Raw genomic sequence first — 27,641 nt, forward strand, 5'->3', positions numbered from 1 at the left:
TGCCTGGCTCTGCCTCCCGAGTGCTAGGATTAAAGGCGTGCGCTACCACCACCCAGCTCTGTTTTTTTTTTTTGTTGTTGTTGTTGTTGTTGTTGTTAATAACACCATTTAGTAATTCGTCTTACAACCATGTCTGTCCCTTCTGTATTTTGCACTTTGCAAGAACTTCTAATTTCTGAAACCTCCTAGTTAACTGTAGTTTTCCGTCATTTCATCAAATAGAAATAAAAGGTACATCTTTAGTATAAGACTTAAATTCCTTTCTACATTTAGTGTGTGTGTGCATGTGTGCGTGTGTGTGAGTTTGTGTGTGAGAGAGAGTGTATGAGTATGTGTGTGTGTGTGTGTGTGTGTGTGTGTGTGTGTGTGTGGTCCACATACATCTTGGTGTACATATGGAATTTGCCCTTATACTCTGAGCCATCTTGCTGGCTCTATTAAAAGTCTTCTGCATTCCTTAAGTCACTCTCTGGTTAAAAACAAACAAACAAACAAACAAACAAACAAACAAAAAACTGTAGAGACATATTTACCTAGAAAATCCAAATTTCTTCTTCAAAGGAAAATTGCATTTATAGCGCCTCCCAAGTCACCTTTTGAGATATAGATTAATGTGACCTGACAGATTGTAATTGCTACCAGACAGCATCTTCATTAATTATAATGAGCAAAGCAGTACTGGAGCGCTCTGTTCTATGGTGTTAACATGAGTTAGACTCTATCAGGTCTGTATGTGAGTTGTGGCTGGGGTGAAATTTGATCTCCGTTAAATGCCCTAAAACAAAAAACAGACCATCAGATTTAGCAGGCAGTTCAGCAGGGCTTTTCTGTCACCATGGTGCCTGCAAGCTTCAAATGCTTTTTTGGTTGTTGGTTTATAGACAGGGTCCTACTATTAGCCCAGGCTGGCCTTGAACCATTAACCCTCCCCACTCAGCCTTCTGAGCTGAGACCACAAGCATGCCCACTGTGCCCTGCAACTTTAGGCATATTTAATGTAAACACATGACGTGTGAAGTATGAATGAAGAAGGTGGTGAGAGCATTGAGGGACTTTTGAGATTTTTTTGAAACATTTTTACATCCTGATAAGAACTGTTCCTTTTGCTGTAGGCAGAAGCTGTTCCGAAAGCCCCACAAAGGAAGTGGAGCCTGAGATGGGACCGGGGCACTGGAAGCCCTCTGTGTCCCTTCGTGGCTCTGCGCTCTGTCTCCCATAGGCAACTTCCTTTTGGCTTTAGGGCTTCTACTTCCTTATACATAAACAACAGGAAAGTCGGTGATAGATTTCTTTACCAGCATGTGGTACAGTGCTGTGCAAGGGTTGAGAGGCGTTTGAGCAATGTGGAAAACATGTTCCTAAAGTTACACAGAGAACAGCCTTGCCTAGTGGTCATGGATGCGTGGCACACCGAAGGCCGAAGCCCCGAAGTGGCCATAGTGGACCTTGCTCAACCAGCCGTCCGCTCTCCTCTAACGTCTGTTTCCTCTGCTGTCACGCTGTAGGTGTCAGAAATTTGCCTCCATTCTTAGAAGACAGGGCCCTTAAAGCATTGGTAACTTATATCCCCCAAGGAAGTACAGTTATCAGTTCTTACGTTCTGACCAAATTATCAGTGGGCCGGGAATTAATTATACCCCGCAGTGCTATCAAATGCCAACAGCACAATCTGTCAATAAATATATTGAGCCCTTTTCTAAAACTCGCTAATAGAATTTTTAATGAATTAGGAATAAGACCTATTTAAATTATTCAGTTTTGAATAAACCACCATCAACTTCACTAAATTTTGTAGTAAAAATTTATTCATTTAGTCATTCAATATTTATGAACCTGTGTGCTCAGTGGGGAAATAAAAAGAGTGCATCTCAGATGTTTGCCCTCAGGGCCAAGAGTGGGCACATGTCCACCTCTGTGTCCGGTTGCCAGCTGCGTGTGCAGGTGATCCTGGCTGGCTGATTGGAAGTCTGTGAGGTCTGTCGGAGTGTTCGTATGTATGTGTACATCCCAGTATGTATACAGAGTGCAGCCTGGGAATCAGAGTTACCTAGATCCTGCTGTACACATAGAAAGGACCATGCTGCACTCTCCTTGCTCCCGGTTAGGACCCAAGTGTGTGCATGCCAACAAAGATGACATACTATGTACCTGGATTGTTTTGGCAGGAAGTAGTAATATTCCTCGGCACCTTTGTTTCCTCCACTCTTCTTCTTGGGGACACAGCCTCAGTCTCTGGTCACCACTGTGCCATCCACTGGTACCCACGCCTGTAAATGCTTCTTTTCAAAATGCAAACCAGTCCCGTCCCTCTCCTTATGTGATGCATAGTGGAATTTCTCCCCCGTTGCTTCATCTGCCTTATTATAAAATGTCACAGGATAAATGGGGAACTAATTTCAGTTGATTTATTTAATAATATTTATCCATTTAATGTTTTTGTAAGTCTCTTGGGACACGGCATGGAAAGAAGGCACAGCCTGTGTCCCCTCGGGGCATAGGTTCTAGTGAGAGACAGACTTTAATTAAGCCATTACACAAATAGCTCGACAATTAGAATGGCGAGACATGACATTTAAGGAGAGGGTAAGGTGCTCCGAGCTGTAAGGGAGGGAACCTCGGCGGGCAGGCAAGGGAAGTGTGGCCCCCCACCCCGAGACTTTACCAGGGAAGATAAAGGAGATTCTAGAAAGAGGACCTACAGGCACAAAGATAAGGTGAATAACCATTGAAGCCCCCTGCCAGCAGGTGCAGCAACATTGGCCTGAAATCCCAGCTATGCAGGAGGGTGTGAAACAAGAGGATCTGGAGCTCAAGGCCGTCCATCCCAAGAGTCACTGAGAGACCCCCCAGACTCACCTCCAACAAGCGGAGCAGACACAAAAACCTTAAAGAGATAGAGAGACTGGCGGCCGCATTGGGATGGCGTTGCTAAGTTTTCGACATCATCTTCAGTGGCCTTTGCCCACCAGCAAGATTAGATCCTTAGCATTGGTCTGTTTTAGGACTTTAGCAGAGTGGTTACATTGAATGTTTGCACTGGACTTTGTAACCCCAAGCCAGTGAGACAAGTGTCCACTGAATGGCTTTTCTTGGTGTCACGGGTTAAAAGAAGAACAAGTTTTCCCTTCAGTGCCATAGTCCAGTTCAAGTGAGAGTATACACACAAATACATGACATTGTGTTATGTATGCATGGCATCATACTATGGTAATTCTCCTAATGCAAAATTAGGAGAATGATGTAGAGCCAGAGCTCTCAACTTTTATGGCCTTACATTTTATACTCCATAATGTGGGCTTACATAGTGTTCAGCTGAACTTAAAATGGGGAAATTTAACACATTTAATAATCAATTTAAACATAACCAATAATAAACCTAAGAATGATAATATAAACTAATATTGAAGCATGTTAATGTACATTGGCATATTTTAATGTTAAACCTCTTTTTTTCCCCAAATAATTTAACATGGGAGAAGTGAAGTTGTTTTATGTATTTTGCAAGTCTGCAGAAGAGTAGGTAGCTGGATTTTCACATTTGCTTGTTTAGTTAAAAGTGGCAACATGGGCTAGAGAAACAGCTCAGCAGTTAAGAGCACTGGCTGCTCTTCCAGAGAACCCAAGTTCGAGTCTCAGCATTCACATGGCAGCTCACAACTATCTGTAACGCCAATATTTGGGGATCCAATGCCCTCTTCTGGCTCTATGGGCACCGGATAGGCAACATGGTACACAGACATGCATAGAGGCAAAACACTCAGACACATAAAATATTTTTTTTAAGTAGCAATACGTTGTTTTGGTTGGTGTGTATAGATTATTCAGGCTTTCACAGATTGTCAGTTGGATGAGAAAGGACTGTTTCAGAGCCTCTTCAAGTACTTGTGTATTCTTGGATCCCACATCAAAACTCAGGAAGTGGTGGTTTCTGAAAAGTTGGTTGCGCCATAGAATGTAAAAGAACATTGGTAAGAGTTTCATACATTTTGAATGAACCTTTCACACAAGTGTGATTTCTGCACCATGCACAGGGCAGTTAGAAAGCAGTTCACGGTAGATATTACAGATTGGTAGCTCTTGCAAATATTTACTCGTTTCCTTATACAAAAATGAGGGAAAAAAAACACATTTCTTAGCATTGCCTTCCATCTCAGCAGAAAGCCACTATTAGGGGGCTGTCAGATGGCCGTGGTGAATGCAGTTATGCTAAGTTCTAATACTTGCTTGATGTGTTAGGACATTGTCATTAATAGCAAATCTGTTTTCTTGAAAGGATCTGCCAACTACCTAAGTCTTTATAACCAGATGTTGGTCACTTTTCTGTGGAATGGAAAGAATGCTTCCTATTCCAGTGCACACCCCAGAAGCACTTCTCCTGAGGTGTCAGGGAACTTTGATGTATAGGTAGCCATGCTTTATGAGAACATCTCTCTTCACACAGCATGTTAAACAGCTATGAGGAGAATGTGCTAGTTAGCAAAGCTGTGGCTTGTTACTCTGCATCCAGGGCTTTCTCTTGCACAGCAAGTGTGGACAGGGAGTGACTGCGGGCACAGTGAGCCACTTTGTGTTCAGTAAAGCAGTGCTTCTTACCCTCCACCACTTTAGAAAGAGACTTCTCTTCTAGATATAGGCTTGCCTGTGTGTTTGTCTGTATAGCACATGTGTGCTGTGTGGTGCCAGTGGAGGCCAGAAGAAGGCATGGAATCCTCTGGAACCGGTGGTACAGAGGTTGTAGCCCTGTGTGGGTGCTGAGAGTCCAACCCAGGTCTTCTGGAAGAGTGGTCAGTGTTCTTAAACACTGAGCCATCTCTTTAGCCTGCCTCCACTCGTAAGCACTGACTTGCAGATGTTAACATAAGAAAAGCAAACCAATTTTATATTACAGAAATATTTTTGACCTTTCAGATCCCCTGCCCCAAAGGGTCAGGAGTCACTAGAGGTGTGTGTGACGCACGTGTCCTGGCTTAGAAAATAAAGGAGAAGTAGAATTTGGGTAGGTGCTTAGAGAAGGAGAAGAGGGCATTACAGGAGCAAGGAGTAGAGGTGGATGACAGTCCAAACTCTGATTAGGAAAGATGCTTATGCTGGATAGTTAGCATAAAGAGGACTGTGTTTATAATCTGTAGACTATAGTCAGATCAAGAGGTATCCTGCATACCCAGTTGGGAAGTCTAGGCTTTCTGTGGAGTCACTGGGAGCAGGTGAAGGGTTTTGTCCCCTTGTGGGACTTGGGCATGCTTGTTTAGGAGCTTTCCTGTGGAGGCGGTGCATGGGGTGAAATGGAAGGTAGAGTGTGCAGTGTGGACTGTGATCCAGCTGCTGAGAATCCAGCTCAGTCTGAGTGCCGCACTGGGGGACCGGAGGGTTGTGGAGACTGTTTCAGACGTGAGGGGAGAGGTAGAGTCGAACATGTCAGAGATTCTCTGCACATTTTTATAGCTCCACTCCCTACTTTTTAAAGGCATTGTTAGAGAAATCTGGGTGTTTCTGTAAAATGTCCCCTACAAGACTTTGCCCTCACGGAAGACAGAGACTACTTCCTTTCCTTCTGATAACAGGATTGTATCATTGAACACGTTTCTCTTTCATGCTCCTGCCAGGAGGCTTCCAGCCAGTTTTCATGTTAAGATTGCCACAGTGGAAGTTGTCCCCGTGGCTAGGACATTTCTCTCGCCTATCTTCTCTGACTCCAACCTTCTATCTTTATTGACTGTTCATTATTCTTTCTGTATTCATTCTCCATGACAATATGACTTTATTTAGAGGGCTGGAGATGGTCCAGCAGTTAAGAGTCCATCCTCCTTTTGCAGAGTGCCCGAGTCAGGTTTCCAGCATCCATGGCAGCCAGCTCACAGCTCCTGTAACTATAGTTTGAGGGGAGCTGTGATCCTCTACTGGCCTTCAAGAACACTGAACTCACATGTGCGAACCTACACTCAAACACACATACATACACATACTAAAAAATAAATCTGTTTTAAAAATAAGTATTTTTGAAATAGGTTGTGTGGAAGGGCAGGGTACAATTTAATGGTAACATTCATAACCTTTAGCATCCTTCATTCATGGAATGGGCCTTCCACATCAGACCCTTTTAACTCAAAACTGAAGAGAGCTAACAAGCCTCTGTTACCTCAAACTAAAGCACTAAGGCTCAGTTTCATAGAAATTCAACAAACTCAAAATCGATAAAAAGTAAAATAAAATAAAAAAGAAATCCAACAAATCAACCTAGTTTCCACTTCAAAGTCAACCGGAAGCTGTGAACAGTAAAGGCAGCCCTTGGCCAGGAATGTCGAGGGAAAGAGCATGATGCAGCTAGAAGCACCCAGTGAGGACAGGGCCTGTAGCGACTCCTGACCCAGGAATCCGGAAAGGACATGTTTAAGTAGAGAACACCTGTGGGGTACAGTTACTGGTCTTTGTCTGTACCCCAGACTTGAGGCTGGTTGTCTCCTCCCAGAGTCCTGAACAGCACAGAACCCCATCTTTCTTCCCAATTTGTGAGTCAACCTGAAAGGACAGCATACATGCACCAAGGCACACAGCTCACCGTCTGCAGCAGACTTGGGATTGAACATAGATCTCCTGGATGCCAAAGTCCTTATCTTTTTTTTTTTTTTCATTTTTGCCTTCCTTCATACTTACCTCCTAAGTAACTGTAACAGTAGCTGAAGCTATGTACAGTATAATTGTTGTAAGATACCAAAAATTCTATGTACACGAGAGAAACGTTAGCACAAAAGTTTAAGTAGCCATTTTTGAGGGTTTTTTCCCTATTATATGTGTATTTGCATATGTATCTATGTGTGGGCTTGTGCGTGTTAAATCAGATGCTCACAGGGGCTGGAAAGCACTGGGTCCCTTGGAACTCCAGTTGCAGGTGATTGGGAGCCGCCTGACATGGATGCTGTCCTCGGCAGGAGCTCCATTCAAACCTCATTTCTTGCCAGGCAGTGGTGGTGGTACACGCCTTAAATCCCAGCACTTGGGAGGCAAAGGCAGGCATTTCTCTGAGTTTGAGGCCACCCTGGTCTACAGAGTAAGTTCTAGGACAGCCAGGGCTACACAGAGAAACCCTGTTTAAAAAACAAAAACAAAGCCGGGCGGTGGTGGCGCACGCCTTTAATCCCAGCACTTGGGAGGCAGAGGCAGGCGGATCTTTGTGAGTTCAAGGCCAGCCTGGTCTACAAAGTGAGTTCCAGGAAAGGCACCAAAGCTACACAGAGAAACCCTGTCTCGAAAAACCAAAAAAAACAAAAACAAAAACAAAAAACCAACCCTCATTTCTTTAGAGCACTTAATTTCTAGGACATTCCCAGTAACTGAGTGAGGTTTTACAAAGTTTTTTTTAAGATTTATTTATTATTATGTATATGGTGTTCTGCTTGCAGGCCAGAAGAGGGCACCAGATCTCATTAGAGATGGTTGTGAGCCACCATGTGGGTGCTGGGAATTGAATTCAGGACCTCTGGAAGAGCAGCCAGTGCTCTTAACCTCTGAGCCATCTCTCCAGCACACAAAGTTTTATTCATATGCTTCCTTGTGATCCATTTAAAATGTTTTCCCTCCGTTTTTATGGATGAGTTGTTGGGGCTGTGTGTCGGGGAAATACCACCTCTGCATAGCTATCAGCCCTTCCCCCTCTGACCACCTTCTGCATTGAAGGGAGAAGGTAGCATCTCGATAGAACATCACCCGACTGATGCCAGCTGGCACAGTCACTTGCTTTCCTGGGCTCTGGGTTTTCCTTCCTGTTGGTTTGAGTGACATTAAGACTATCGATTCCCGAATCAGAGGTAAGAGAACACTATGGCTTGAGAGGTGCACGGGACATAAAGAAGTTGAGAGAGGAGAGCCCCGCTGTGGATTCTGGCAGTGGAAGAGCTGAAGAGAACATGAGGCTGCGCCCCCACCCCCACCCCCACCCCCCACAATGAGGCGCTCATCAAAGACATCTTGCCATGTCAGGAAAACCCTTAGATGCCTGTCAACCTCATTTCACCAGGGGGGTGGCAGGTTGTAACTCCGATGGAGTCTGTGGAAGAAATTGCACAGGAACCAGGGAAGAGCTGAAGACTTACTGTGCCTTCAGCTGTGCTCTGTTTCAGGAAGTCACAGTGTGGACAGCTGTGTCCTCAGGAAGTCACAGCGTGGATAGCTGTGTCCTCAGGAAGTCACAGCGTGGACAGCTGTATCAGGAAGTCACAGTGTGGACAGCTGTATCAGGAAGTCACAGTGTGGACAGCTGTATCAGGAAGTCAGTGTGGACAGCTGTGTCCTCAGGAAGTCACAGTGTGGACAGCTGTGTCCTCAGGAAGTCACAGCGTGGATAACTGTGTCCTCAGGAAGTCACAGTGTGGATAGCTGTGTCAGGAAGTCACAGTGTGGACAGCTGTATCAGGAAGTCACAGTGTGGACAGCTGTATCAGGAAGTCAGTGTGGACAGCTGTGTCCTCAGGAAGTCACAGTGTGGACAGCTGTGTCCTCAGGAAGTCACAGTGTGGACAGCTGTGTCCTCAGGAAGTCACAGTGTGGACAGCTGTGTCCTCAGGAAGTCACAGTGTGTCCAGCTGTATCAGGAAGTCACAGTGTGGATAGCTGTATCAGGAAGTCACAGTGTGGACAGCTGTGTCCTCAGGAAGTCACAGTGTGGACAGCTGTGTCCTCAGGAAGTCACAGTGTGGACAGCTGTGTCCTCAGGAAGTCACAGTGTGGACAGCTGTGTCCTCAGGAAGTCACAGTGTGTCCAGCTGTATCAGGAAATCACAGCGTGGACAGCTGTATCAGGAAGTCACAGTGTGGACAGCTGTATCAGGAAGTCACAGTGTGGACAGCTGTGTCCTCAGGAAGTCACAGCGTGGACAGCTGTGTCCTCAGGACATCACAGCGTGGATAACTGTGTCCTCAGGACATCACAGCGTGGATAGCTGTGTCCTCAGGAAGTAACAGTGTGGATGGATGTGTCCTCAGGAAGTCACAGTGTGGATGGATGTGTCCTCAGGAAGTCACAGTGTGGATAGCTATGTCCTCAGGAAGTCACAGCGTGGACAGCTATGTCCTCAGGAAGTCACAGCGTGGACAGCTGTATCAGGAAGTCACAGTGTGGACAGCTGTGTCCTCAGGAAGTCACAGCGTGGACAGCTGTGTCCTCAGGACATCACAGCGTGGATAACTGTGTCCTCAGGACATCACAGCGTGGATAGCTGTGTCCTCAGGAAGTAACAGTGTGGATGGATGTGTCCTCAGGAAGTCACAGTGTGGATGGATGTGTCCTCAGGAAGTCACAGTGTGGATAGCTGTGTCCTCAGGAAGTCACAGCGTGGACAGCTGTATCAGGAAGTCACAGTGTGGACAGCTGTGTCCTCAGGAAGTCACAGTGTGGCTAGCTGTGTCCTCAGGAAGTCACAGTGTGGACATCTGTGTCCTCAGGAAGTCACAGTGTGGATAGCTGTATCAGGAAGTCACAGTGTGGCCAGCTGTGTCCTCAGGAAGTCACAGTGTGGCCAGCTGTGTCCTCAGGAAGTCACAGTGTGGATAGCTGTGTCCTCAGGAAGTCACAGTGTGGACAGCTGTATCAGGAAGTCACAGCGTGGACAGCTGTATCAGGAAGTCACAGCGTGGACAGCTGTATCAGGAAGTCACAGTGTGGACAGCTGTATCAGAAAGTCACAGTGTGCACAGCTGTGTCCTCAGGAAGTCACAGTGTGGACAGCTGTATCAGGAAGTCACAGTGTGGACAGCTGTGTCCTCAGGAAGTCACAGTGTGGCCAGCTGTATCAGGAAGTCACAGTGTGGATAGCTGTATCAGGAAGTCACAGTGTGGACAGCTGTATCAGGAAGTCACAGTGTGGACAGCTGTATCAGGAAGTCACAGTGTGGACAGCTGTATTGGGAAACGGCTGTGTTCGTTTTCAGCCGAGGAACCTGTTGGGCAGTGGCTCTTTATTTAGAGACGGAGACTGTTGACCAGGGGAACATGTGACGTGAATGATGGGGCAGAGGGGCCAGTTTGCAGCTCTGAGTTTGGTGAATGGGGTCGACCAGTATATTTAAGACATAGGAAGTTAGCGTTTAATACGTAACAAGTTAGATTTGTTAAAAGTAGCTGAAATATGGCTAATGAAGAAGAAAAACACAGGAGGTGGAGAAGAACATACCGTTATAAAGTTACATTGAAATTAGTGTTCCTGAAGACCAAGAATCTTACAGTGACTCAACTTACAGGTAGGGCACCACGAAAATGCTCCAAGACACCGGAAGCTAGAGCATCACTCTTCTGGTTCCAGCTGATTCCAGAATACAACATGGGGAGCTGTTGCTTACAAGTTCAGACATGTAATCTAGGACAGCCATCTTGTTTCCGGCAGAAAACCCTGCACAACATTCTTCAGAAGATGGTATAAACTAAAATCCCACATGGATTCAAACTGTTACGCAAGTGAGTGGAAGCGGAACCCGCCATAGACTGTGTTAAACTGAGACACACTGAGCTGGGGACCCGAGACCCCTGGAGGCCAGCTTCCGGGGACAGCCCTTGTCTCCGACACATCCTCTTGTGCCATGGGTCTTTAGCCTGTCACCGCACCTTGTCTAGTGGGTAGTAGGTGGGCAGTTCCTTGTAGTTTCTCTCCCTCACAGTTCTTTTACCAATACCGCCACTGGCAGCTGAGAACAGTGTAAACAGATGGCACTTTGTTCTAGAAAAGGAAATCATAAAAAGAACTACGATAGGCACTTTCACTTTTCATTGTTTGACACATCAATGCTGTTTTTCTGATTTTTAAGGCTAACCTGTGTGTGTTTATTGTTTGATTTTTTTTTTTAACGGCAGAAAACCTGTAGGAAAACAGGAAATTAAAAAGAATGAAGTCATGTAGATGAAGTCAGCCACACTATAGTTTCCATGGTTTCAGAGATGGCTGTGAGGGGAGCTCCCTGCCCAGCAGGAAGGCACCTGACCGCGGTCTCCCATAGCTTATCTCCACAGCTAGTTCATTTTCTGTGTGGCGCTTTGGATGGAACCCGGGACCAGGCTAATACCACTGAGCCACATTCCCCAGGCCCAGTGAATTCCTGTTAAAGAAATTTTATTTTAAAGGTCACCTCAGCGTTCTGTCTCCCTACGTCCTCTACTCTAGTTCAGAAATTTTAAGAATATTTAAACAGCAACAAGGATGCTGGAGAAGGCGTGCCCTTGTCCTTGCTGGCATCTGGAATGTGGAGTCCTAATCATAGAGCACAGGGAAGCGATGACAGAATGCACTCGCTGAATCAGGAAGCCACGGCACATAAAAAAAGACATTGTAATGATATAGCCCAGTATTTACAAGCAACCACATCTGTGTCTTGTAAGAAATAACTGAAAATAACAAATGCTACCACTTGGAAAGTTGTGGAAATAATTTACAGATAAAAGACAGCACATTTTTTTAAAGACCTTGACATCAAATTTAACTTGAAACCAAAATCATTATAAGCCGAATAAGTGGTAGGTTCTGAATATAGAGAAATGTGTGAGTTGGAATGCCTAACCGATGTTTGGCAGTTGTGAGAGTGGCCTGTAATCTCTGATGAAAAGTCAGCCAGTTGCTCTGGTGACCTTCTGAAATGAACGCATTTCAGTTTAATGTCGGCATGAAAATAACGGGTCAGCCATGCTGAACCCAGGGCGGGCTGACAGTGCCTGGACTATGTCACCCTTTTCCTTCCAGGATGCACTGGGTAAGAATGAGTGCATCCTCAGGTCTCTGTCTGTACAGTTCCCGTCTCCTCCGTAAGTGCAGGCTGCTGCCTTTCTAACTGTGTCTCAGCCAGCATCACTCTGCGTCAGGTGGTCACCAGTGTCCACAGTGGTTACGCACCCTCATTTCTGCAGTCAGCGGGCTGCAGGGCTCCATCAGGGGTGCACTGGCCCCTCTGCCAGCCCTTCCCTCACATCTCCACCAATGCTGGCCCTGACGTGTTGTCTTGTAGCAGCAGGGTTTTCAGACTGAACCACATAGAGTCCTGGAAGTCCATTCTTTGCCCTCTTGCCCATTTCCCTGTGTGGCCTGAGATTTCACCACGAAAGCTCAAGAGAATCTTCTAAAGCATCCAGTTAGGTCAAGGGTAGCAATGGGTACTACTTAAAAATGTAGTAATTCCTTTGGGCAGGGCTTGTAATGATGTTAGTGTCCTCTAGTTAAAAGGTGCAAAAGAAAAAAAGAAACAAAACACACATCTTTGGCTGCAGTAGTGAAAAAGTGGAAGTCTGTAATCTAGGGAGGGTGGTGCCTGGCGCACTCACATTCTCACACTGTGCTGGTGGGCGTGTGATTTGGGACGATGGTTTTAGTGGCTCGTGTATCTGAAGCATTTGAACAGGCCGGAGCACTTAAAATCTGCTTCCAGAATTTAGCCTAATGAAATAGTAATTGAACATGTGCACATATACATATGTACAAGGAAGCGCATTGCAGCAGTGTTTATGGAAGCAGAAAATTGGAAGCAACTTCTGTGTTCATCAGTGGGGGAACTGTTTAGCTAAATTATATTGCAGCTATTAAACATGATGATTCAGAGCGTTATATAAAGCTGGAAAATGCCTCTGATCGATGTTTGTAAAACAGTGTGTGCGTATGGTACCATTTTAGTTAATATGTGCGTGAGCATGCCTGGAAGGATGCTCTCCAAAAATATTTAAAAACTCAGCTCATTTCTGGGAGACAGGGTTACATAGGACTTTTATTTCTTCCTTTATACTTTACTGTGTTGTTCAGAGTTATTTTGTACCGAACATGATTTTTTTTTTCCATTAGGAGAAGAAGGGGAGTCTGTGTGGTTTAGAGGGGTGGAAAAACCCTGAAGTCCTAATACATGGAGAGGCCCCACAGAAAGCCCAGGGTGAACAAAAACTGGTCATTGCCTTCAGAACTGAATAGTTAACAGAGAGCCCAGGGGAGACTGATTCATACAGAAATCACTGGCTCCCACCTGATTATACCTTGATTGTCCCAGAGTCAACACCAAAAGTTCTCGGAACATCCTGAGACACACTCTAAAAACAGCCCTCCCTTCAGGGACCGTCTTCCCCTTTACCCTTTCTTCACAGTCAACCTTCTGGGATGCCGGGTCTGGTCAGAGAGAAGCTCCTGGGTGCCGGCTCTGTGTGCCCACACACTTCTCCTTTCCCTGTGACTAATGTGTTACGTCCTTCTCCTCCACCCTCCCCGCTCTCTTCAAATATTTGTCTTTCCCTCTCAGCCCTCAGCCCCCCTTCCCCCAGCTGCTGCAGTCCTAGAACTTTTTTAGCTTCATATTTGGCGTTTGACATTGATTTGCAGTTTGCATTTTGATCAGATAAAAGGAGTGAAATTTGATCTGCCTTGTAGCGTGTTTCCATTATTGTTCAGAGGAAAACACTTCACTTATTTATACCTTGTGTCTTTCTAGTAGGTAGGAAAAATGGAAATATGCCATTTGTAGCATGCCAGTGAAATTAAATTCTGTGTTTTGAGATCTGAATAAAGGCTTCTGACCTGAACTTGGTGTGTGTGTGTGTGTGTGTGTGTGTGTGTGTGTGTGTGTAGAGAATTCAGAGTTCACTGTACAATGAAGGTACTGTATTTTTAGTTTAGTTCTGTTGCAAGTAGTGCCCCTCCCTCCCCACATGGTCTTAGAATTAACTACTTCATTTTTCTAGTCACAGGAACTGGAGAGAGCAATTTCTTTGCTACACTCATACTACGGTTGCTCTTTTAATTATAGGAAAGTTTGGATATTTTTCATAGTGCAATTTCTTAGCTATTATTGGAAAACAAGCCTTTCTTAGGGCTGCTTTGTGTGAGGTGAAAGCTGTTAGCCCAGATGAGCCCGGACCACTCCAGTGTTTCAGCTTGTGTGGAAACTCGTGCGATGCAATCAGTTCCGCTGTCCGAGGCGAGTGTCAGAGCCTCTCATACGTAAACATGAGTGTGAGCACAGACTCGAATACAGCCACATTCCATCCTGATTGTGAATAAATAATTTAACTTCAGCATTTCAAATGTTGGTAATAGATTCTGCTGGAGTGAGGTGGGACTGGGTTCCAGCAGGGATTTTGGGGGTACCTGTTTTAATGTCATTTGAAACACGTGAGACTAGACAGACCAGTGTTGACAAGTTATTTTATAGTCACAGAAATAACTGATGTCAAGGATCCTGAGAGCGTTTATTAGTGGGGCGAGGAGTGTTCCGCTGTGCCTGCCCTGAGTGACACAAAGCACGTCCATGCACGCAGCCCTTTCCTCCGGCCCCTCTCACTGCCTCACCTCGTGTCTGTCCAGGGGACACACTCCACATGGCCATAATCATTTCCCTCTGCTGTGACTGCTTCCTCTTCAAGGGGAAGTTCAGATTGCCTCAGTGGACTTTCCCTGGCAAGTTATTACAGGAAAGCACTCACTCTGAGACATCTTCTCTTAGCCATTGTCCTATAGTAACCGGAAGTCTCACTTGATTCTGTGACTGGGATGAGGGCCCACGTGCACTTCCTTAACAACAGCAAAAACAACGTACATTTTTTTTTTTTTTACCTTCTCAAATTCATACTAGTTTGAAGGCATGGAACAAAATAATTTTTTTTTCTTTTTGAAAATTCCATATATGTATTCAAGACCCATATGTGTGTCTTGATAGTCTCTACCCTTACTCCCCCATACCTCCATGTTCTATCCCCTTCTTCCCTCAGCATCATGCTGGGATATTTAACTGGCCTCATCTTATGTAGTTAACCACAGTTCCTCAGCTCGTGTGTCTGACAGCCTTGTCCTGTCTTGGGGACAGCATTTCACAGCCCCCCACAATATCCTCTGGCTTCTTACCTCCCTTCTTCCTTCTGTGATGTTTCTTGGGCCTCGGGCAGGGGGTTATGTAGATGTCCCATTCTATGGCTAAGCAGTCACCGCCACTTACTCTCAGCTCTTTGAGCAGTGATGGGCCTCAACACGGACAACTACCTGCCATAAGAAGCATCTTTGACCAAGCTTTGGACCAGCACAAATCTGTATTTTTTTTTATTCTTGAGAATTCCATAGCCATATACAATAAAATATGATCATATTCATCCCCTGTTATACTTTCCAAGTCCCCCCTCAGGATATCCCTGTCTCAGTTGATTTTTCTATTGCCGTGAAGAGACGGGACCAAGGCAACTTATTAATAACGCATCTAATTTGGCACTCACAGTTGCGGAGGGTTAGAGTACATAACTGTTATTGCAGGGAACATAGTAGCAGGTAGGCATGGTGCTGGAGCAGTAGCTGAGAGCTTACATCTTATCTGCAAGTAGGAGGCAGAGAGATAACTGGGAATGCTGTGGACTTTTGAAACATCAAAGCCCCCTCCCCAGTGACACACCTCCAACAAAGCCACGCCTCTTAATCCTTCCCAAACAGTTCTGCCAACTATGGCCCAAACATTCACAAATCTGAACCTATGGGGGCCATTTTCATTCAAACGACCACAGTCCGCTCCCAGCGTCAATGAGTGCTGCCCATATGTGCATGGATGTGGGACCATGCCCTGTACCTGCCAGAGGGAACACCTTCCAAAAAGAATGGTTCTCCCTCCTGCAGCCGCTATCAACTTCCCATAGCTCCTTCTTGGAGAACACCCCTCCCACTCATGTTGGAGTTTTGGCTGACTTTGTCTTGTACAGTTATTAAGCAGGTAACCACAGCTGCTCTGAGTTCATGAATCTGATCCCAATGTCAAAACATCAATGTTTAGAAGACACTTTGCTGAAAGGGATGACCATTTAGCAAAACAGCATCAGTAGATTCTGTCCTGGGGCCTTTGGCCTCCCTAGCCATGGTTTCTTATCATTTTATAGTGCTAGGTGTGAGTGACCTCTTGGAGAGCAGGGCTCAGATCCAGGCAAGAGGTGAGTTGGCTGCTCCCATAACTTTCTTGCCACTACTGCCCCAGGGAAAGGCACATCCTGCTTGGATCATGCAAAGAAGACGGTCAGCTAAGGGAAGAGGCAGCCCGAGACTGGGTACCACCTTTGCCAGGCACACATCTGACAGAGGATTAGTGTCTGGAGTTTACAGAGAATTTAAAAAAAACTACAGATGAAGCAAACAACTCTGAGTAAATGCGTAATGGAACCGAACAAAGTTCTCAAAAGACAAAATGCAGATGGTTGTGAACACTTTAAAAAGTGTTCAGCATCCCTAGAAATCAGGGAAACATAGACCAAAACCACTTTAAGATCCCATCTCACCCCAGTCTGAATGGCCGTCCACCGGAGACACAGTGAGAGCAAATGCTGGTGTGGCTGTGGAGAACCCTTACACACTGTTAATGGGAGCACAAACTGCTGCAGCCACTCCAGAAACCAGTATAGAGTGGTGGTTCTTAACCTGTGGGTCGTGACCCCTGGAGGGGGTCAACCGACCCTTTCCCAGGGGTCACCTAAGACCATCAGAAAACACAGATGGTTACATGACAATTCATATCAGTAGCAAAATTACAGTTATGAAGTAGCAACGAAGTAATTTTATGGTTGGGGGAGGGGTCACCACAACACGAGGAACCGTGAGTGGCAGCCTTGGGATGGTTGTGAAGCACTGGTGTAGAGCTCTGTCAGAACAGGAGACACAGACCTCCTGCATGACTTGGCTGTATCACTCCCGGGCCTGAACCCAAAGGACTGTGTATCCTCCTCCAGAGATGCTTGTACCTCCAAGTCCTTTGAGGTTCAACTCACGATGTCTAAGAAGTAGAAACAACCCGGAGGTCTAGCCACTGATAAATAGATATGTGGTGCCTAGACAAAGAAAAATGAAATTTGCAGGTAAATGGATGAAACTGGGAGAAAAAATGATACTGAGTGAAGTCACCCAGGCTCCCAAAGACAGAAGCAACGTGTCTTTTCTCGTATGTGAGTCCTAGTTTCAGATATTGTTGTGTTTAACATTGAGTGCATGTGGAAGCCAGGACACTGGGAATGGGCCATTCTGTAGGGGCGGGGCTAGCAGACTATAGATGAAATGAAACTAGAAAAGGAGAGTAGTGGGAACGGAAGGGTGAAGCAGGTGGTGGAGTGATGGGGATGGAGAAATGAGGAGTCTGGGGGAAAGACTGAACCCAAACAAAGTATCCATGAAGAAGCTGTGGGAAGCTGTAATCTTACAATCCATGGACAATGTAATTTGCTGCCAGCATTTAGTATTTTTCCTTTACATTTTATTTATTCGCAAGCATGTGTGTGGCTTCCATTTATAAGCCCGACCTCCGGGGTCAGCATTCTCCTTCCACTATGTTGGTTCAGGGATTGAACCCAGGAAACAAGTATCCCTGCCCATTGAGCCATCTTGGCTGGCCCATATGTGCAGGCTAGGGTCCTGCCTTTTGGGTTGTTTCATTGAAAGAGTGACTAGAATGAGAGAATGCAGATTGAGAGGCGCCTGGGACGTGCCCTGTGGCTGAGCACCGCCGGCCTGCCTTCCTACCGTCACTGTGATCCATCTTACCCAAATGTTGATGCTAAGATGCCCTAGTGGTCATACCGAGCCGTCCCTGTCCCAAGTGTGGATTGTCAAAGCTGAAGGACAGTGGGGCCTGGCCATGGTTCAGCAGTGGATGACAGGGTTGTTTTGTCTTCTTTTGATGCAGTGACAAGTGAATGTAAGTAGTGCTTCGAACCCTTATCAAAGGTGAACCATTGGGTCAGGTTGGGAGAGGAGGATGCACAGTGAGAGTCCATTTCCTCGGGACTGGGTTGGGGAGGTATAAAAAGATGGAGTATATTATAGACACGACACTGTAACTCGAAAGTTTCTGGACACTTTCCAGGAAGAAGGATGAATCACAAAGATCAGAAAGGATGTTTATTTCCTTGACATTGAAGACATTCGCCCGAGACTCTCAGGGTAAAAGTTAAGAAGTCACCTTGATGAGCATAAGAATTAAATTTCCCAGTGAGAAAGTCAGTAGCTGTACACAAGTTCTTATCTCTAAAATGAGTTAATACCTAATAAATTGTAAGCCTTTCCTTTAAATATTTTTAAACTTAAGTTGCTTAACAGGAATCACTGGGCTCCACAGTTTTTGATTCTGTTTGGCTGTTCATTTTTGTGTCATTTGACTTAGGCAAAAGGACTAAACACCAGAATTCAGTAGACACCAAGAGAGGACCCAGTGGCCGGGGGCAAATGGTCTGTCTCTGAATTTCCAGTCACTTAAAAGATGATCAAAGTTTGTTTTGAGAAACTATTAAAAAAAATGTCTTTCTCTAGATAAAGTAAAACTTTGGGAAATACATTTTTTAGGTTGCCCATCATTTTAATGGGCTGTTGTTTGAGTCAGGCCTGTAAGTAAAATTGATATTGAAAAACCCAACCTTTTTTTCTCAAAAAACAAAATGGTTCTGTTCGTGGATTTTTTTTTTTTTTTAAATTTAGACTTGTCCCTTCCTCCCAGTTGCCTGGTAGTATGTCTTCTGCCAAGAGGTGAGAAGTTTGGTTTTTACACCAGTAGGAAGTTGGCACACTCTCCCTGGCAGCCCAGCCTGACAGTTCCATATCAGACTCTCCCCATTAGCTTCACACAGGCAATTGTGCCAACTCGTTGGGGTCTTCGTACAAAGAGCCATGGTCCTGTATTGCACACAAGAGGTTCTTGTGCCCACTGGCTGATTTAGAATATAGCTGCCAGCCTGTGCCGCTGTGTGGGGGTGATGCCTGGCCAGGGTGTGTGGCTGGCACTATGGTGCTGCCCACTCCAGGCCCAGTTCTTCAGCACTTCAATCTATTCAGCTCCACCAAAGGCTCCCGAGATCAGGTTGTCTTTGTCTACTTCTCAGATGTCTGCAATGATAACCAGGCTTTCCTGTTGCACACTACCAACTTCCCACTGCCATTCTGAGAAATCATTCCTGGTTTTCCCCTTCACGGGCCCTCTCCCTCTGGCAGCTGCCCTAGTCATCACCCATAGTAAAACCTTCAACAGAGAGAAGACGTGACGGCACCTGAAAAGCCCTGTAGTTGAAATGGAAAATACAGGGTTTAGCACTTTTATATAACTTTACTTTTAATGTTAGTTTAAATGCCTGAAATGGCAAATGAAGAAGAAGAAAAAAAAAGCCAGGAATGTGTCTTGTTTCCATGGATGTTCTGTGCCCTGGATAAGAACAGTCCATAGGCAGAGCCATACTGTCAATGGCAGCCCTTAGGGCAGAGATCTTCAGCCTGTGCGGCGTGGGGTGGTGTCAAAAGACCTTTCACGGGGGCCATCTAAGAGCATCAGGAAAACACAGATATTTACATTATGATTCTTAATGGTGGCAAAATAACAGTTAGGACGTGGCAGTGAAAATCATTATATGGTTGAGGGTCACCACAGCATGAAGAATTGTATTAAAGGGTCACAGTGTGAAGAAGGTTGAGAACCACTGACTTCGTGGATATGGGGACGGAGGCAGCTTCTGCAGGTCAGGTAGCTTGACGAATAGAAAGTGACGGTGAGAAAGCCTTCACACACCCCTGTTGGGAGAGAGGAAAGGAAGAGTGCACAGCGGTGTTATGGCTTGCAAAGATTCGTCTTTTCAAAGGTGTGAAGAAAAGGAGGTGGTGTGGTGGTGGCGGAGTTGAACGGTTTCTGTGCTGATCGATGCTTGAATGCACAAGAGAATTAATCACGTCTAATGAACGTCTCGTGCAAGCCATTCCGTCAAATGATTGTAAAACACAATCCCCCATTTGTTTTTAGTGGGGGAAATTTTTAAACCATCACTTACCAGTTAAAAAGCAGTCTGGTTCTTAAACAGTGAAGTTAACATGAGCATTTTTTATAGTCTGTGAGAACACGGGCTTCTCACAGCAGATTAAACCAACGGTGTCATGTGTGTATGGGAACAGAGGGATGGCAATATATATATCAGGCCCATCTCCTGCTGTACTATCTTACTTTGTTATATTTAATATCCCCCACCTACCCTTTTTTTTTTTTTTTTGAGACAGAGTGCCCCATTGTGGCTCAGGCTGGCCTGCTTCAGCCTCCCTGGTGCTGGGATTATAGTAGCTTGTACCACCATATACACTTTAGGCTATAATCTTTCAAGCTTTGAAGACTCATTTAATGTGTTACTATCAATATTTACAAGTTTTAAAATTTGCTTCCTATGGGTCAGGAGACACTGTAGAATCTGGGACACTTGTGTCCTGCATGTAATACTGACCGTTCCCAAGCATTCCAGGTAAATCCCCTGCTCCTCAAGTCACAGACTTCCTCAGACAAACACCAATGACTCATGTGGCCTTGTGCACATGGCAGTTCCTTTCGGCATTTGTTTAAAATGATACCTTGGATGAAGCAATGACCTCTAGATGATGCAAATGCCATGAAAAGCAATTAAAAGCTAGAAAATAAGAGACAAATGATGAGGCTTCCATCAATAGTGTTAAGTGTCATATTTTTCTTGCTAAAAAATTCAGTCCTACAGCCAGGAAGTTCTTATTACTGAGTTCCTGTCCAGCCTTGACTCCCCTCTGCTGTCCAGGCAGGTAGAATCTGGGACACTTGTGTCCTGCATGTAATACTGACCGTTCCCAAGCCTTCCAGGTAAATCCCCTGCTCCTCAAGTCACAGACTTCCTCCCACCAAGAACAGATAATGTTGTAGAGATCAGGGAACTAGGCATGAATGTATTTCTCTCTCAGTGAGCTCCGTCACTGAACTCATAGAAGTGCACACTTGTCAATCATTACCTTTCCAAAAACTCACATGACCGCGTTTTTGTCTCTGTTCCCCACAGGAAGAATTTAACGGGAAGCCAGACTCGCTCTTTTTCACTGATGGCCAGAGACGAATCGACTTTGTCCTCGTCTATGAAGACGAAACGAAAAAAGAAAACAACAAAAAAGGAACCAATGAAAAACAAAGGGTAGGGTCTTTTTTTTTTTTCTGTTTTAATTTCTCTTATTCCCTTTAATATTGTGAGATGAGAAAAGGTGTGTTGTTTTTATGTAAGCCGTTGTGTGTGAACTGATGTGGAGTACCGTGAACCAAACATCTCTTCACTGTTTTCTCAGCCCGTGCTCCTTCAAGGCATGTTAGCAGGGAGTTTTGTTGGATGTGAGAGCCTGCTCAGGCACTTCCTCAATGGTTTCCTACCTTGAAGGAGTTGTGTTTTCTGTTGTGTGGAGGAGAGCTACACTAAGGCACACCGGGCGGCTTGCATCTGGCTGGGAAAGGAGGCTGATAATTAACAAGTACAGTAACAGCTAGCATTCCATGTGTGCTCGCTGGGCTGCCAGGGATGCATTTTGCTTGCATTCTTTTTTCTCAGTTAACTCTTACCACACCTGAACTGGGCTCTGTCACCACACTCTCTGTGAATGAGAGTGGATGGTGGCGAAGCCAGATAATCACCCCAGGTTGCGGGTGCTTCATCTAGTCAGAGTTGAAGACAAGTTCAGCTTCTCCTCTTGAATCCAGGCCCTGTGCTTGGGACCCTCAGTGTTTTCTGTCCTCACCTTTTCCTCTTTTGCGTCCATTGGTGGCCATGCTTCTTCCTCGATTTCCTCTGCTTAGGCCTCTCAGGAAACAAAGCCATTCATACTTTGAAAAATTCAAGCAACAGGCCAGGGCTAGCACAGCCACCTGGAACTTCTTTGTTGGAACACAAGCTGCACATAACTGAAACAGGACAGAAGAAGTGTAGGACACAGATGCTTAGATCCACTCTAGAAATCATTCCATCTTTATGTCTGCCCCCTCGAGAACGCGCTGTTAGGACATACACACAAGCTTCCATTGTCCTTAGCCATACTTTACCCATAAACCATACCAATCTTTAGTCTTTTCATTTCCTCCTATTCATTGAAAGAAAGTGATGAAATCTTTTTGTAAAATGAAATGAATAACCATTTTATTCATGCGTTTAAATTTGAGGAGGGTTAAGTTTAGAGTTTTAAGTTTGCCTGGCACAAAAGAAGAAGCCCAGGATTTAGAAATTGACATTCAGAGTCAAATTCAGAATTCAGCCACTGCCCTAGCCAGAGCAATTTGATTTATATGGAACATTTCCCCAGGTGATAGTGGCTTCATCAAAAAAAAAAAAAAAAAGTGCATTTATTCCTTGAGCCAAAGTAAAAAGTGGCATTCTCACTTGGCACATGGTTTAGGGTTTGGGCTGTGCTATGTGGAGTCATTCAGGAACCTAGGTTGAAACGGAGGCTCTGTCATGTTCATTAGGCAGTTCCAGAATCAACCTGGGCCTCAGCACAAAGAGCAGAGGAGCTGCCAGAGTAGATGAAGGAGGAGCTCATGTGTCTTCACTGCCGGGACCTGGCAGGGACCACAGCCATTGTGCGCACGTTGTATCGGGCAGAGCTCAGCAAGTGAAGCATCTGGGTGGAGTGGATCTGTGCCTCAGGCAAACCTCCTTGCCGATTTTGTAACTTCCCCCCCGCCACATCTAGACTTCTTGGAATTTAGATTGCATCTTACAAAAAGGTTATTATAATTCTAGTTGGTTGAAATTTTTTTCTTATTGGTATATAAAATATTGGCTCATTATATTATCCTAGATTTGGGGAAATAGGACTTCAACATCTATCATGTGGTAGTATGATAAAGATAAAGTAGAGTAGCATGCATAGATCTTACATAAATTTCCAATACATATAAGTCATAAATGTTAATGTCGTAGCTTCTATTTTTACTGGGATTTGGTGTGCTCCTAAAGTAATGCTCTGCTATAAAAGGCATGACTCTCCTGTGACCCAGCTTTATCACAAGAAGAAGGTAGCTATTGGACTTGATCACTTTCCCTGGATGCTATAATAGCCTGTGCATCCATATTTACTATTATCAAATATTCATGGACCACCCCCATATGCCGATAGAGCTGGGTTGGGCTTATGTAAAGCAAGTTAAACAAGTCAATCAAATCCTTTTAAAGTATAAAGAAAATGACCTGGCCCTGACCAAGAGCTTTACTGCTTGGTGAAGGGGCCCTGGATCTACTCACATTATTAATAAGTTTTTCATTTGCTTTAGACAGGGACTTAGGTCTCAGGGTGACTCTCATAAGTCAGGAGGCAAAAAAAAAAAAAAAATCATCATTAAATTTGGCAGTCATCCAACACAGTGAGTGATGTACCTTGATGTTGATATTCATAAGCTGTGCTTTGAAGTGTTTTCAGTTTGCATTTGTATATATTTCTTAATTTTATACTCTGTCAAAATTGAAAGCTGGGCTTTGGAAGCACATTTTTATTAATTGGACAGACGTTTCTGAGCTTTGCTGTATTCCTTGTCGGGGCTTAGTGAGGATTTAGGACAACACCAAGGAAAGGCAATTTCAAAGTCTTGTTTCTCCTAAAAGAAAAAGGGGTTTGTGTATGTCATATTGATTTCCTAAAACAACACCGTGATTGGCTTTGCCAGGATTGATCAAAAGAGTTCTCTAAGCAAGTTTTAGGGCTGTGGGATGAATAGGGCCACAGGCACCCTAAATATACATACACTTAAAAACCTATGTCTCTTCAGGAGCAAGAGAAAATTCCGTTTCGGCCAAGCTTTTAAATAGTATGAATTTTTAACCCTTTGTGTTGGTGAAATCACGTCCTAAGTTTGACACTTCCTTTTAAAAGCCTAAGTTGTTTGCTTTTGCATTTTATGTGACAGGGATGGTGAATTGTTTCAGCAAGCCTTATTTGTCTTATGCTATGCTTTGCACAGATTCAGTTTGGATGATTTTTACTGCAAGTACAAGAAAACAAGATTTCAAATGGCTTAATTGCTGGAAGGAAATAATTACGTAACTAATCAGGAGGTAGAGCCAGTTCTGAGGCAGGTGATTTTCTGGCTTAATGAGGCCATTCCATCCTCCTGTCCTGATCCTCAAGCAAGCATCCCCCCGGGTATGAGGTGACAGCTGGGACTCCAGGCAGCCAGCATCAGAAGGAATCTCTCTCTTTTCAGAAACAAGGCAGCAGCCTTCCCACTGGAATTCCCAGTCTAGTCTCTTTTTCCCCCGCCCTCTGCCCATCCCTCCTTCCCTCTCTTTCTTCCTTTGTCAAGATCCCATGATGTCTAGGTTCATCTTGACTTACTATGAAATGGTGACCTTGAACGACTGATCTACCTGCCTATAACTCCTGAGTATTGGGATTATAGATAAATGTTATCATGCCAGAAGTGGTGGTGAGTCTTGGTTAGCAACTTGACACACCTCGCAAGAGATAACCTCAATTAAAGAGTGGCCTTCATCACTTTGGCCTATAAGCATGACTGTAGTTATGAGGATGAGGGTATTTTTTTTATTGCTAATTAACAGAACAGGGTGTAGCCCAATGTGGACCACAGTATCCTTGGGTGAGTAGATCTGAGGTGTATTAAAAAAAGATAGCCATGCAGAAGCAGGGAATGAGCCAGTACGCAGCATCCATCCATGGTCTCTGTCTCAGTTTCCACCTTAAGTTCCTGCCTTGGCTTCTCTCGATGATAACCTTTCCTCTCCAAGTTGCTTTTGGTCCTGGTGTGTATCACAGCAACAGAAACCAGACTAAGGAGCAGATTTATTGACTTGGGGGATGGAACTCAAGGCATCAAGCATGCTAAGCAAGCATTCTGCTGACTGAGTTACACCCCTTGCCATCTCATAGTCTGTTGTCATTCAGCAATGGCCGGCCTCCCTGGTCCACTGGCTCTGCGTCCATGTATTTAGCCAACCACAGATTACAATTTAAAAAAATCTTCCAAAAAGGACTGGAGAGGTGTCTCAGTGATGAAGAGCACTTGTTTTTGCAGAGGGCCAGGGTTTGGTTCTCAGCACTCACATGATGGCTTACGACCATCTGTAACTCCAGTTCAGGCCCTCTCCTATTCTCCTCTGATCGCTACGGGCACCAGTCATGCTCAGATATACATGCAGGCAAAGCACTCACACACATAAAATAAATAAATCTAAAAATTTTTAAATGTAAGAAGTGCTCCTGTTGAACACATACAAATGTGTTCCTCTTTATTATTCTCCAAGGTGCACAATATAAACAACTGATATAAACATTGCATTATGCTAGATTTAGCAAGGTGTACAATGTAAAGAACCATTTACATTGTTCTAGCTTTTGTAGCTATCCGAAAATGGTTTAAAATGTGTCGGGGGATGTATGTAGGTGATACCCAGATACTGCTCCATTTTATGTCAGGGCCCTTTCAGTGTCCGTGGGGATGGTTTTCTGTGGACATTCTAGACTCTATCATTGTGTCTGCGGAGGGGGCTGGACTAGTAAGATGGAGTCTTTCACGGCCCATGCGAGTCAGGATTAATTCCATTTATTTCCTGAGTCACCGGATCACCCAGTGTCAGAAAAACTTCAGACTTTTCTTTGTAATCGTGGAAGGGAAGATAGCCGTCTGCAAGCTGCCATCAGTGACTGGCACCAAAACAAATGCAACTAAATATGTCGGATCTATATTGTAATGAGCAAAGATGTTTTAAATAAAACACTAACCCCACCCACCCCACCCACCCCCAAGTTGCTCCAATTCGGCCATCACAGTCTTGGTAGTAACTGCTTCTTTCTTTCCATTTTTGCTAGAACCGCTAACAGTCACAGGACTGAGCTGCTTTGATTGGGTTTTGTCTAGTGGCACTTAACCTGCCTCCAGATAGATGTGTCCCTGGCCGCAGGATGATATAATCAAATGATGGTGGGAGGGGGGGCAGTGGTGTCTAGACAACACAAAAGTGGTACATGCAGTCCTGAATAAGTTTTATTTCATTTTTATCCATTTCTTATCCATTTTTATTCATTGATGGACACTTAGTTTCTTTGAAGTTGAGGAAAGGTGTATGTATAGAAGTAGATGTTTGTATTTCACATTGTGTTAGTATTGAAATTCACCAGAAAAAAAACAAAAAACAAAAAACAGTTCTACCATTCTGGCCAAATTAAAGCAAACTTTTATTAAAATATTAAGTACTGACCAAGATGGAAAAACTTTTCAGCTGTGTGGCCCTGGGGCATGTATTGTTGGGGATTATATGGACAAAACCCATAAACCACTGTACTTTCCCATGAGGCTTTGTTGTTACTTTCTAAGAACTACAACTCCCAGAATCCCAGGAAGTTACCTGGTCTTTGGACAGGTGGGGCTTACAAGTTAACTTAGGATCTAACAATTTGCTAGGAATTCTCTAGAATGGGTCAGAAGAGTCTGACTCAGAAACTAAGAAATGAAAATTTTAAAGTAACAATCGAGCTTATTTATATAATAATGCAGATATTAGTTAGTCTTTAATCTCATGAACCTTTTGAATTGTTGGGCCTTGCTCAGATGAATCCCCCAAGGCAGAATTACTTACTTAGAAGCCAGATGAGTTCTCTTGAGAAATGCTTACAAGTTCATAAGACGTCTAGTATGATAAGTACAGTGCACTACTACATTTAATGAAATTTTAATATCCTGTAGTGAAGTCTTACTATGTCCACATGGGTTTTGTATATTTTTTGTTAGCTTTTCCTAGTTATTTAAAATTTTTATTGCTGTTGTTGGAGTCTTTTAAATTGTAATTTGTTGACTGGTTTTACGTAAGACTTTTGAGTTTTGTGAGTCTGTATAGATATTTTGATAAACTCCTTGATTCTCATGTGCCCATACGTTCTTTTAACTTTGTTTCAGATTTAGAACATAATATCTACAGATTACTACTATATTGTTGATCCTTTGCCTTGTAGCTCTTTGGTTTTTCTCAGTTATGTACAACTGCTAGGACTTCTGAACTCATTGGAGGAGCTGCTGCTTTATTGTTTATGGTATTAAGAGAAATAGCTGCAAAACTTGACCAGTAACTATTATGCCCAGGGTAAATCTCGGGTAGATTCCTTTTCAGAAGTTAAGCTGTTGTCTTTTAGTTTTAGATTGCTAACTGTTTATACATATACATATATATGTGTATATATATATGTGTGTGTATATATGTATATATATATGTATGTATATATGTATACACACACACACACACACACACACACACACACACACACACACACACACTAAGGTTTGAGCTTTATCTAATGTATTTTAATAGATCTACTAGAAGTCCAGGTAACGTGGCGCATCCCTTTAATCCCAGAACTTGGGAGGCAGAGGCAAGCAGATCTCTGTGAGTTCAAGGCCAGTCTGGTCTACAGAGTGAGTTCTTAGCCAGCCATCATGGTCGAGGTGATAGCTTGGGTATTCTTTAAGCACAATTTAAGGTATGTTAATTTCAGGTGCATAGATAGACTCTGAATATACCCAGTGATTGGTTCTAAGGTACCATAGTATACCACAATCTGAGGAAGCTTAAGTCTCTTATACAAAATGGTGCAGGATATTTGCATTATAATCCCACATCTTTCTAGGTGCTTTTCATCATCTCTGCATCACTTAATATAAACACAATATAACATAAATGCCTGTTAAACTCTGTTGCTTGGGAATAACAAGGGGAAAGTCTGTATGTATGACTCCAGATGCAATTTTCCCCCAAACATTTCCTATCTTAGTTTAGTTGAATCTGTGGATGAAAAACCTACAGATATGAAGGATTTGTTATTTGTGGTTGTTTTCAGCCAATAAGACAACAGATAGCAGTGTAGATAATGCAAAACTGT

The 27,641-nt window shown here is 44.1% G+C and overlaps 1 protein-coding gene across 4 annotated transcripts in view; it reads left to right on the top strand.

Annotated features, from left to right (window-relative positions):
• Positions 1–27,641, top strand: part of Ano6 (anoctamin 6) — a 199,320-nt gene that overhangs the window by 100,515 nt on the left and 71,164 nt on the right. For all 4 annotated transcript variants that reach the window (XM_006974329.4, XM_006974328.4, XM_076556664.1 and 1 more), the window contains one exon: positions 20,783–20,911. In XM_006974329.4, the coding sequence (XP_006974391.1) occupies positions 20,783–20,911 (129 nt within the window). The remainder of the gene's footprint in view (positions 1–20,782; positions 20,912–27,641) is intronic.

This window comes from Peromyscus maniculatus, chromosome 20 (genome assembly GCF_049852395.1).
Source record: "Peromyscus maniculatus bairdii isolate BWxNUB_F1_BW_parent chromosome 20, HU_Pman_BW_mat_3.1, whole genome shotgun sequence".
NCBI lineage: Eukaryota > Metazoa > Chordata > Mammalia > Rodentia > Cricetidae > Peromyscus > Peromyscus maniculatus.